Source organism: Cherax quadricarinatus, chromosome 75 (genome assembly GCF_038502225.1).
Source record: "Cherax quadricarinatus isolate ZL_2023a chromosome 75, ASM3850222v1, whole genome shotgun sequence".
Classification (NCBI taxonomy): domain Eukaryota; kingdom Metazoa; phylum Arthropoda; class Malacostraca; order Decapoda; family Parastacidae; genus Cherax; species Cherax quadricarinatus.
Genome location: NC_091366.1, coordinates 1,361,023 through 1,374,052, shown reverse-complemented (window position 1 = coordinate 1,374,052; position 13,030 = coordinate 1,361,023). Strand labels below are relative to the sequence as shown.

General features: G+C 37.9%; 1 protein-coding gene across 3 annotated transcripts in view; it reads left to right on the top strand.

The window, feature by feature from the left end:
- LOC128691868 (glucose dehydrogenase [FAD, quinone]) overlaps positions 1 to 12,043 on the top strand; it is a 55,125-nt gene extending 43,082 nt beyond the window's left edge. For all 3 annotated transcript variants that reach the window (XM_070100875.1, XM_070100874.1, XM_070100877.1), the window contains 7 exons: positions 1,241 to 1,354; positions 2,793 to 2,952; positions 4,141 to 4,301; positions 6,338 to 6,515; positions 7,245 to 7,318; positions 9,226 to 9,377; positions 11,865 to 12,043. In XM_070100875.1, coding sequence (XP_069956976.1) covers positions 1,241 to 1,354; positions 2,793 to 2,952; positions 4,141 to 4,301; positions 6,338 to 6,515; positions 7,245 to 7,318; positions 9,226 to 9,377; positions 11,865 to 12,018 — 993 coding nt within the window. In that variant the 3' untranslated portion in view covers positions 12,019 to 12,043. The remainder of the gene's footprint in view (positions 1 to 1,240; positions 1,355 to 2,792; positions 2,953 to 4,140; positions 4,302 to 6,337; positions 6,516 to 7,244; positions 7,319 to 9,225; positions 9,378 to 11,864) is intronic.
- Positions 12,044 to 13,030: the final 987 nt, after the last annotated feature.

The following is a 13,030-nucleotide window of genomic DNA, read 5'->3' as shown; positions in this document are numbered from 1 at the left end:
TTAATAGAGTGGCTTTAATAAGAGAAAACCCAGTGTGCAGTCCTCTTTGGTTTGTGTGAATGGCTTCCCAGATGGAATGGAATTAGATGTGTCCCTGTTTGCTGAAGCAAAACCGAGGGGAATAAGTTAGATGAGGAAAGGGGAAGGCTTCTAGTGGTTTTGGATAAATTGCAAGGTTGATTAGATAAGGGGTTATGAAGACTGGGGAAGAGGCAAGAAGACTGGAGACAGAGTATAGACTTGGGGGACAGAGGCTACATGTCACTCAGAAAGATCATTGTGTCCAGTATATTGCCAGAGGCTTGCATTAGCTGAATAGCCTCTGCAGCCAATGTTCATCTGTCAAATTGTAAGAATCTTGAGTCATTTGGGTCCTCAATACATGTGAGGACCACTTATGAGTATGCAGCACCAGTATAAAACCCATACATGGTACAACTTGAGAAAGCAGAGAAGTATGCAATGAGGCTTCTCCCAGAGCTAAAGGACATGAGGTACATTGAGAGGCTACAGGAATTGTAGCTAACAACATTTGAAGACAGAAGAAACCAGGGAAGATAGGATAATATTCAAAATACACAGGGAAATTCATAGGCTGTTTGAGAGATGAGAAATAGTTACTCTTGGGACACAGCTAGAATTTAAAGATAGATAGATATAAGGAAGTAACATTTATTGATGGCTTGATGAGCACTGCTAAAAGATAAATGTGAGAGTTGAATACATAGGGAATTTCTCTTTTATTTTAAAAACAATGACCAATAATTATAGTCGCTGTAAAGTGTCAAAGTCATAGGTGTCACATAATGCATGGGAGACAAGAGGTAATTATATTTCAGGGAAAAAGTAGTTCAACTTTCTTAGATCAAAAGACCTTCAGCATCCAGGCATCATCATCCCATCAAAAGGTGTGGATTTGTAGGGGCTGTGGCTCGTATGTTGGTTTGCGTGCAGCCAGCAGCAACAGCCTGGTTGATCAGGCTCTGATCCACCAGGAGGCCTGGTCACAGACCGGGCCGCGGGGGCGTTGACCCCTGGAACTCTCTCCAGGTAATGACAAGCCACACCTATAATCTGGTACAATTCAGAAATATTTACTCATAAGTAGCAATCACATGAGGCAAATCATAAGTGGCAGCCATATGAGTCATTAAGATTCTTCCAAAATCTTCATGTAGGACAACTCTCATTACTTTCAGTGTTTCTCTGAAATGTGAAGCTAACAAGGTATGTTCTGCAGATGTTAACAGTGGGAGCGCTGCGTGAAGTCATAATGTCTGCTGGGCCGGTAGCATCACCCAAGTTACTCATGTTGTCAGGGGTTGGACCCAAGGAACATCTCCAGCAGCATAAAGTAGGTATCAGAATTCATTGAGCAGTCGGGCAAGGGTTTATACACATTGTTTACTTAAATGCATAGTATTTTAAAGAGTTACAGTATTCTTGATTGAGGTATACAAGTATACTGCCTTAATAACCCTCATTCATTTGATAGATTTTAAACCTGTTAAACCATCCAGACATTGAGGTCAAGCCTTGATTAGGTAATTAAACTTTGGCCAGTGTAATAGGCTAATTAATCGAACTACAGTAGAATTAGGTCTGTCTGTCAGTGAGGTTATGGCAAGTATTAGAAGAGCAGTTGCCATAATCACAGGAAGTGCTAAACCCATAGGGTTGAGCACTTCCTGTGATGTGATGCAGGGAAGGAAAGGGTACCTCAGATAAAGAGCCCTTTACCATTATCAAGGTACCTCTCTACCTCATCCATCCTTTGAAGGATGCATTGAAGAGATTAGACCTAAACTAAGATTAATTTTTGGGAATGATTTAGGGTGGTGTTAGGGCTAAGGTTGAATTTGAGCTGAGAAGGTGAGTGAAAAGTGATAATGAGGTTAAAGCTGGGAAATTGGTAATTTTGGGATAAATTGGACTAATTGGGAAAATGATGTAGTAAATGGTTAAGAAAACTGACAAGATGAAGAATGAGACACTTGTGTAATTTATGGGAATCTTTACTGAGGAAACTTTTCACCAGCCAGTGACTCCTTCAGTCCAGTACAGAAAAGAACGATGTCTCATTCTAATTAGGGAAATGTTGACCATGGGGAAAGGGAGAGCTGGATGGGATAGGTGTACATTGGTGGGGTTAAGGTTAGGTTAGTTTTAGGGTGCTATTGCAGTACTGTATTTCCAGATACTTGCATATCTCTTAAGGTTTGGGGCACAAATTGATCTACTCTTAAATTTAGTATTATTCTAAATGATCTCATCTCATCTTGCACATGTTAGCATCATTTACATTGTTTAAACATCCTAGAACTGCATTGCTTACTATTTAAATTATTCATCTTTTGAACTTGGTCATGATTATGACCAGATCTAGTTCATTACCTTTGTAACTTGCTCAGCTATCAAAACTTTGGAGTCCAGTCCCTGGACCAATTATGTACCTCTGTAATCTTTTGACTACCACCCACAGGATGGGTATGGGGTGCATAATAAACATATTAAACTAAACTAACATCTTTTGATGCTATACCAAGTGTATGTAGCACAACAGGAATAGTCATAATGTTTGCCACAGTAAATTATAGCCTGATCTTATTAACTCGTGCATTGTTGTCATAAGCAAAATTAACTATTTTCAAAGTAAATCACTTGTTATACTGTACCTTAGTTAGTGTCATTATTTGCCTAACTTCTTCAGCCCAGGAAAGGTTTATCCATTAATGTTGATCTGTTATAGCTGTCTTCAGCAGATAACCTCACTGCTGATCACTGTTTTACAGCTGAAGGTGGTGGCAGACATACCAGGAGTCGGCCAGAATGTGCATGATCATGTTGAAATTTTAGGTCTCAGCTGGTTGGGCGTTAAAGGCACATCTTCTCTAGGCTTACTGGAAACATTCAACCCCATTGCAATCAAGCAACACAGAGCCACCAGACAAGGTTAGTATCCACTTTTTTTGCTCTATAGTGTGCTCCTCTATTTTCCTATTTTTAGGAATTATTGATAGGAAATATTTTATATTCATGGCAGGAGTTAAACATGTATGAGCCATGCAGTGCTACATGCCAGAGGGAGAGACATAATATAGATCTTTCTTTTCTTTCAACAAACTGGCTGCATCCCACCAAGGCAAGGTGAAAGTTTCTCCTTTTAAATTTAATAATACTATATACAGGAGAGGGAGTTATTAGTCCCTTGCTCCCGGCATTTTAGTTGCCTCTTAAGACACACATGGCGTATGGAGGAAGAGTAAATAGTATAGATCTCTCCATTTAAAATGTACAGTATTTAGCTCTGTGCAGTGCCTGCACTCAGAAGGAGGGTCAGGATATGTTGCAGTTTTTGAACTGTAGTGTTAGCATGCCTCTGGCAATCAGTGATGGAGTGAGTGCTGATGATTGTTTTTCTTCTTTTCTGGGTTACCCTGCCTTGGTGGGATATGGCCAGTGTGTTGAAAAAAAAAAAATATTGTTACGAGTCCTGGAGGTGGGAAGTACAGTGCCTGCACTCTAAAGAAAGGGTTGGGGATATTTGCTGTTTAGAGTGACATCTAAACTGTTGTATCTGCATGTCTCTGGCAAGACAATGATAGTGTGAATGATGGTGAAAGTGTTTTTGTTTTTTCAGGTCACCCTGCCTCAGTGGGAGATGGCCAGTGTGCTAAAAAAAAATTAATTTAGAGCATAGGTTCTAACTTCCTCCTCTGAACATGCATAATTATTTTTTTGCAACAAACCCTACAGTAATTTTACATATAAAAAATTCTATTCCATGTACTGAATGGTACAATAGTAGTTTTCTGTGCTTCAATAAGTACCAGTACTGTACTTATATGTGCTCTATTCATGGTAAAGTGCTAAACCTGTAAGGTTTGTACAGCACTGATAGAATAGTAAGCAATCAGGTTTGAGCTAAAGGAAATGAAAGCTGAATTTCCTTAGATAATGAGTCAGTTGACCAGTGTCATGGCTGCCTCACCTCCCTTTCTTTTCCTTCTTTTGAGAGGTTAATATACTCTAGTACAGTACAGTTTTATTTGAAGTTTTGCAGAACACTGGCTGATAACTACTTCAGTATTGTCACATTTGCCAATATGTATGTTTTGATTTTGTAATTTTTTCCATTAGGACCTGTGGGTGCAGCACCACTGAATTTCCTTAACGCTTGGGTAAAAGTGTCACAAGAAGGCGATCCATTATGGCCCGACATGCAACTGTTTTTCAATGGTGCCACTATAGCATATGACAAGGGTACTATAAATTCTGGCTTTTGGGGATTTGATAAAAAGGTGAGTTCCTGGCTGTCTTCCATTTACATCTCATTTACTCCTCTGTGGCAGCACATCTTAAAATTTATAGTTAGACTTGGACTAGTTGTATCATTACTGATGTTCAGAATGAACCTGATTTGCAGTCATTGTCTAACAACAGCAACAATGATAATAATGGCTTTATTAATATATCCATGGAGAAATGCTAAACCTGTAGGGGGTCATACAGCGCCTGAGAAAATGGGAGACGGGCACTTTTTTTTTCAACAAACTGGCCATATCCCACTGAGGCAGGGTGGCCCAAAAAGAAAAATGAAAGTTTCTCTTTTTAAATTTAGTAATATATACAGGAGAAGGGAGTTACTAGCCCCTTTCTCCTGGCATTTTTAGTCGCTTACAGAGGAAGAATTCTGTTCCACTTCCCCATGGAGATAAAAAGAAATAAACAAGAACTAGTAAGAAAATAGAAGAAAACACAGAGGAGTGTGTATATGCATGTGTAGTGTGACCTAAGTAGAAGTAACAAAATGTACCTGAAACCTTGCATCGGAGACAGGAACGTTCAATCAAAACAATGGAGGTCAGGTTCCATTCATTGGAAAGCCCATAACCAGATATGTAATAAGTCATGCGCTTCATGTCAAAAGTTTGATAAATATGGAATGATGTACTCTTGTAGGCAGGAAGCTCATGCATTCTCCCCAGGTCACTAACTGGGGGAAATGACTGTTAGGTTATAAAAGAAAAAATTGTACACTACACACAAACTTTTTGATAATGTAAATTCTGCATTGACTTGTACATTTTGCATTGACTTGATGAGTATGGAGGAGGTGAACGTATTCAGATATTTGGGAGTGGACGTGTCAGCGGATGGGTCTATGAAAGATGAGGTGAATCATAGAATTGATGAGGGAAAAAGAGTGAGTGGTGCACTTAGGAGTCTGTGGAAACAAAGAACTTTGTCCTTGGAGGCAAAGAGGGGAATGTATGAGAGTATAGTTTTACCAACGCTCTTATATGGGTGTGAAGCGTGGGTGATGAATGTTGCAGCGAGGAGAAGGCTGGAGGCAGTGGAGATGTCATGTCTGAGGGCAATGTGTGGTGTGAATATAATGCAGAGAATTCGTAGTTTGGAAGTTAGGAGGAGGTGCGGGATTACCAAAACTGTTGTCCAGAGGGCTGAGGAAGGGTTGTTGAGGTGGTTCGGACATGTAGAGAGAATGGAGCGAAACAGAATGACTTCAAGAGTGTATCAGTCTGTAGTGGAAGGAAGGCGGGGTAGGGGTCGGCCTAGGAAGGGTTGGAGGGAGGGGGTAAAGGAGGTTTTGTGTGCGAGGGGCTTGGACTTCCAGCAGGCATGCGTGAGCGTGTTTGATAGGAGTGAATGGAGACAAATGGTTTTTAATACTTGACGTGCTGTTGGAGTGTGAGCAAAGTAACATTTATGAAGGGATTCAGGGAAACCGGCAGGCCGGACTTGAGTCCTGGAGATGGGAAGTACAGTGCCTGCACTCTGAAGGAGGGGTGTTAATGTTGCAGTTTAAAAACTGTAGTGTAAAGCACCCTTCTGGCAAGACAGTGATGGAGTGAATGATGGTGAAAGTTTTTCTTTTTCGGGCCACCCTGCCTTGGTGGGAATCGGCCGGTGTGATAATAAAAAAAAAAATAAAAAAAAATAATTCTTGTTAATATTTTTTAGCACTGCTATGTAATGGCATATACAGTAGTTGTAGTACCACTAAAATTCACACCATTTTCTAAACTACTGATGATGGCTATCATATGCAAATAACCTGCACATAGAATAAAACTTTTGACTTTTGATCTGACTTAAATTAGTTAATGGTCAAAATTGAACCGAAATGTTGTAGTAAGTGCAGACTATTTATCTGTTGTTCCAGTCATGGTATTGTCTCTCTTTATTTGTGGCTATCATAAAATATATTCTAATTCCTTATGCCACCTCAAAACTCAGGGAAATCAATTTTACCAATATCATTGATACATTTTTGAAAAGTAAGCATGCAGATTGCTATATTGCTTCCTTGCAGAAATTTAAAGAGTACATGGGTGAAATATTGGGAAGAGAAGGATTCTGTATCAGACCCATCCTTGGTCTACCCAAGAGTAGAGGAACCATCACGCTTAAGTCGACAAATGTACATGATCATCCAAATATTGATCCTCAGCTTCTGTCACATCCAGATGATGTCAAAGCCCTTGTTAAAGGTAAGTGAAATAATGCTCTTGCTAGAATAATATCATTTATCACAAATTATAATAATAATGGTAGAATTACCGACAATATGTTAGGTAAAAGGACAGATATTTGCAACTAATGCGACATTTTATTGTGGCAACGTTTTGCTCGGCAGGATGTTTGTGAAATGTTGCATTAGCTGCACATGTTCTTGTACCTAACATCATTTATTACATAAATAAATGAACCATTTTTGTTTATTATATTAACGGGAGGAGTGCTAAACCCATACAGATAATAAAGCACTTGCGTAAAGGGAGACAATCAGCTTAGGTCCAAGAAGAGAATAGAATAAATTTCTTGGATCAAGAGCTCCATGAGGAGTTTTGCTTTATTTTTGTCATTTGATATTCCAAGTGCAATCTGAAATGTTAAATATTTATTGACAACTAGATACTGTAGCTTAAATGTTTGATACTGCATATACTGTGCTATTCAGTGATTTAAGTCTGGAACACTGTGTGTAGGTTAACCACACATGTTTATACAATAACTGTCAAATGTTTCCTTAAGTTAGTATTTAGGACCACTCTGCGCTATTTTTCTTAGGTTTCGTTTACAGACGTGACTTGTGTATTTTACATAGTGTATGCTCTTATGTATAGTTTACGTAACAGCATACACTTGGCTTGTCATATAACTTGTATTCTGTGTTTCTATATTATATCTAATTTGTTACATTTATTTTTTTATCAAAGGGATAAAGGTCGCCTTGGCGATGGGCAACACCTCAGCCTTCATCCACAACTTTGGAGCAAAGTTTTATGATAAGGTAAAAAAAAAAAAAAAAACTGTGGTTTCAGGTTTCAGCAATATTTAGTGCTGTAACTGAGCAATTAAACAAATTGCCTCAAAAATGTTTGCAAATTTTTATATGTTGCTTCTCAAGGGATGCCTTTATCCAAACAATTCATTCCGAATGATACTTTCAGAAATGCATTTGTGACTTGCACTGTTTCATAATAATAGTCATATGCCTTCAGTCAAAAATAATTAGAATTTAACATAAAAATGGTATGATGTACTTCAGTAGTTGATGTAGTTGTCACAACAACTATGCATCCAATTAGTGGCCTGACCCAAAGGTGGACCATGCATTTCAAAATTATGCCACAGATGTGACTATATTTATAATGGCACAAAACATGGGCAGTTTGCATAGTTAAGTGACAAATATATGTACTAGAAAGGACCCTCACTGTGTATGATATGGCTGTGATATTCCTCAAATGAGATTGAAATGGACTTTTTACAGGTTAGGTTAAATTAATCTTTGTTTTATTGATTAACCAAAAAACTTGTATAAATTGCCCAAAATTAACATTTATAGCATGATAAATTAGAAGATTGTTTTACAGTATTGCACGTTGTCCTACTGCTTTTGCCCACTAGAAAATGTTGCTAAAAGTTACTGTATTTAATCATGTAGCAAATACCTAACATTGGTAACTTCTAAACCACATGTTTCCCAGGGGATAAATATACAGGGTATTTCACTCATAGGAAGTCCCAAGTTGGTACTCCGGTACTTGCCTCTTACTTGTAGGTGGCCCCGAGTTATTGTTTACTACAGACATGATATACAAACAAGTTGCAACTATGGGTGTACCAACTTGGGTACTCCTACATGTGAAACACCCTGTTGTAATAATAACTTCTACTTGCACATTTTTTTTTTTTTCAACAAGTCGGCCGTCTCCCACCGAGGCAGGGTGACCCAAAAAAGAAAGAAAATCCCCAAAAAGAAAATACTTTCATCATCATTCAACACTTTCACCACGCTCACACATTATCACTGTTTTTGCAGAGGTGCTCAGAATACAACAGTTTAGAAGCATATACGTATAGATACACAACATACTTGCACATATGGTGTATAATTAAGTAGTCACAGACCTGTATGAATGCTTCCTTCATGAATAATAATTGCAAAGATTATGTACTTATAAAGTGTATCTTTATACGTATATGCTTCTAAACTGTTGTATTCTGAGCACCTCTGCAAAAGCAGTGATAATGTGTGAGTGTGGTGAAAGTGTTGAATGATGATGAAAGTATTTTCTTTTTGGGGATTTTCTTTCTTTTTTGGGGTCACCCTGCCTCGGTGGGAGACAACCAACTTGTTGAAAAAAAAAAAAAAAAAAAAAAAAAAAAAAAAAAAAAAAAAAAAAAAAAAAAAAAAAAGCCACTATATATTGTAAAGATATAAAATCTAGTGATAACCAGCATTTCCAAAAGTACTAACCAAAATTAAAGTTGATAAGCAAGGATATATGCTGTATACCATATGCAAAAATCAGCCACTAAACATCTTCGTTCATCAAGAAAAGGGGCAAAGATGGTATATTGTGAGGTTTAAGTAAAAAATGTATATCCATTTTACAGTGTTTGGCTAGGATGCTCCCTGGAGGTGTTACCATTATAAATTCTTCAGATATTTATTTAACTTGGCAACCCCTGTTTTATCTTAAGCATCAAAGGAAGAAGCATTTTAAGAGTAAACTGTTCTGTTATTAAAATTTATATACAGTATTATATGTAGAAAATAATTTAGAAGAATACAGCAGTCAATTATTATTATAATCATAACTAAGTGCTAAACCCACAAGGGTCATTACTAAAATATAATTCTTGCACAAGTGAATTTGAATACTGTACATACTTTCTTTTTCTGGCCAGCCTCTCCCTGGGTGCACTGGTGAAATATATGGTTCCGATTCCTACTGGGTTTGCTATGTCCGTCACATGTCTACAACTTTCTACCATCTTACTGGGGGCTGTAAGATGGCACCAGCTTCAGATCCTTATGGTGTGGTGGATCATACACTGAGGTAAGTTCAACTCAGTGTGACAGTATGGTTATAGATGATTTGTTATATTCACAAAATTGGTAGAGGAACATTACTATTGAGAGTATGTCATGTTTGATAGAGTGGGTGAAAATCTGCTGACAGTGTGATTTTGGTGTATCGATAATGGATATGTTGCAAAATTCAAGATAAGTACAAAATAAACCAAATGAGGTGTTCATAAGCTCATACGTACATGACATGTTATTTGATATTGAAGAGACAGTAAGATCTACACAGGCAAGAGAGTGCTCAAGCTGTCAGTGATGACACTAAAGAATGATATTAACAAAGTATTAAACCTGTGAAGGCCAGTGCTGCATTGCAAAGGTAGTGCATACAAGTGTAACTGGTGGATGGATAGGACAGGCAAGATAAGACAAGAATGTAGTATGTAAAGATGCAACAAGCCAATCAGATTAAAAGAACTTTCAGATGGCTGACAGCAGGCCATGGAAGAAGCTGAGAATAGATATTGTGCTTTGATAAAAAAAGACAGTCATTCTGGATGGTTAGCACATCCAGGCAAACATAGGCAAGTCTGGTATATCCAGCAATATGTCATAGTGAACAATGTCCATAAAGTGCTAGTAATGTATTTGTATTTTAATAGCCTACTCAAATCTGTTGTGAGCAGCAAATTTTGGCATAGACATGAAATAATGCTTTGTACATGTCAAAGCCAAGATGCCATTGTTTTTATCTTTGATGATCAGCCGGGTATCATTCCATTACACTGTGTGTGTGACACAGTCCTGAACATGCATTAGTGCTCTGCAATCTGGTGTGTAGGCTGTCTACCATGTATTTCTGGCCATGATCAGCTGCTTTGACCTCTCTTAAAGAGGTCAAAGCAGTTGTCTTTAATCCTTGTCAAATCTTGGAAGAGGATTCATATGATTTGCAATGCCTATGCTGTTTTTCAAGGAGCTGGGTGTGATGTATCTTGCAGTGTGGCCTGTAAGAAGGACGCGTCTCATCTGTCTATGGCTTCATGAAGGTGAAGTTTGTGTTCAGTCCCGGCAATTACAGATGAGTTGTGTGGGAAATGCAAGTGTCAAGATGATGTGTTTCAGAATGTTGCACTCCTCTGGGATGCAGATCCTATAGGCATGCAAGAATATGCCAATGAGTGTATCACATTTGGTTCTTCAATTGTGGTGCAAGTAGTAATGGCTCATGTCATTCTTGTTGGTTGGTTTCTGATATATTTTGAATGGGAGATGAGTGTCTTATTTGAAGAGAGGTTTGTCAAAAGGAACACTTTTATCAGCTTCCTCCTCAAGATTAGTTGAATTGCTGGCTCCACATTGTTGAGGTGTCTTTTGGGAATGTTTGTGAATCTCTTAAGCTTTCAGTGATTCCATATATAGATTTGCTAATATGCCACTAATCGGTGAGCCCATAAAAATGTAGAATGCCTATTAAAGGAATTACCGAAAGAAAAACCAAGTTCGTGCAGGGCCGAGTTTCAAGAAATCTTGACAAGGTGCAGCCAAGTTTATTTACAGCCTTAGAGTCCTGTATAGTAAACCAACTCCTTGGTCAGCAGGGACTCTTGGAGAGAAGCCTCTTTTAGGTCAACTTCTTGTTTTTCATGCTGATGTCCTTTGTTTTGAATAAATCCCCAGAATGACAAAGGTGCAAGTTGTTGATAGTATTGTAGCTTGGTCATGTGTGGAATCACTGAAGGCCAAGAGATTCACCAATATCATTCTCAAAACAGTCACATGGCTAAGCAATGTGGACAATATTCTGCTTATCACTCCCCAAAGGCTCAACCTGAGCAACACCAAACAAACCAACTCATTTTGGAATCATCCATTCAATTCACCACTTTAAAAGGAAGCTGATGATAGCCTTCCTTTCCTTGACATGCCTCTTATAAGAAAAGACACCCACCTCAAATTCAAAGTATACCAGAAACAAATAAAAAAGGGCATAACATAGTGCTACTTGCACCACGACTGAAAAGCCAAACTTGGTACACCCACTGGAATGTTCTTGCATGCCACCCTCATTGTACAAGACGTATCCCACAAAAGTCATCTGTAACTGCCAGGACTAAGCACAAATTCTTCATCTCGCTGAAACCAGAGAACACACATGCAAGACTAATCCTTCCAACAGAACACATTAAAAGATATGAGGGGCTAAGAAAAGTAAAGTAACAAAATATCATTTTCATGAAAATTGTCTACAAACCTTTGTTACAAAGAAAGATGAAGAATTCACCAAATGTCATTTTTGAGATTACCATGATATTGTTGTAAATTTTTTGTAGGCAATCACATCATCCTTGTTCTCCTACTTTCCTCTCGTGCCCTTGTTTCAGACGGAAAAAGGCAGCTGTCCAGGTGAAACCTGTCTCTAGTAAAGATATCAAGGTATTGCACATGTGCGTCTTATTCATTTTTTAAATGTGTAACAGACAGTTGTATAATAAATTTATCGCTTATTTCCTTACAGGGTTCGTGGAGTCGGAGGACTGAGAGTAGTGGATGCCTCCATTATGCCATTTATTACTAACGGTAATACAAATGCTCCTACTATTATGATAGCCGAGAAGGGCAGTGACATGATAAAACAAGAGTGGAAGCGCTCGGCAGGACTGAATATATAAATCAGATCTATCAAATCAAGGCCTGGTCTTACCTTCTCCAGGTATCATAAATGTTAATACTGATCAATAAGTAAGATTGTGTGTATGTATATTAAAGAATTGTATGGTAATAAATGTGTGTAAATAAATAAATTTGTTCAACACTTTAATTTATTAAATTATACCACTTAATGAATGCAGAAACCTTCCTTTCTCTAAGGCACTAGAACTGTAGGGGTTATATAGCACTTGTGGAAGAATCAGGTCTAACTCTTAATCAGAAGAGTCACTTACTCAGGAAAAAGTTCTTGAACTAGACATCACCATCTTCCTTGGATTGAACATAATTACTAATCCCATTATATATATGTTTTATAATCCTTGTGGGTTCAATACTTCCCATTGTTTATGGCCTTAATTTTAATAATGAATAATCAACTTAGATCATCCCGGATTGCTAGCTGCCTTCCTATTTTATAGACTGCTGAAGGAATATTAAATAGTATATTATTCTTTTCATTATTATTATTATAATCAAGGGGAAGCGCTAAACCCGTAGGATTATACAGCGCCTGGGAGGGATGTGGAAGGCATTCAGGCTTAATTCGGGGAACTGGAGCACAGATCCAATTCCCTAAATCAAGAGCCCCTCACCAACATCAAGGAACCTTCCCTGAGGGGTATTCTTTTCATGAATATAACTAATTATCAATATTCATAAACATGGCTAGTCAATCTCTATTATTATGTGGAAGGCATTCGGGGAACTGGAGCACAGATCCAATTCCCTAAATCAAGGAACCTTCCTTGAGGGGTCTCTACCCCACAAGTTAAAGTAAATTTGTACTAAGAGTATCAACCATCATGAGCTTCATTCCTTACAAATGTTTACTGGAAACCATAGCCATTAAGTGCCTATCTACTCTAAATTTCATATAATGGTCGATCTCCAAATTAAAATATTTTTAGCTATGGAAATGTTTAATCTATGACAGGCAATGTTTGTATAACAAATTACCTACTAAGGAAATGA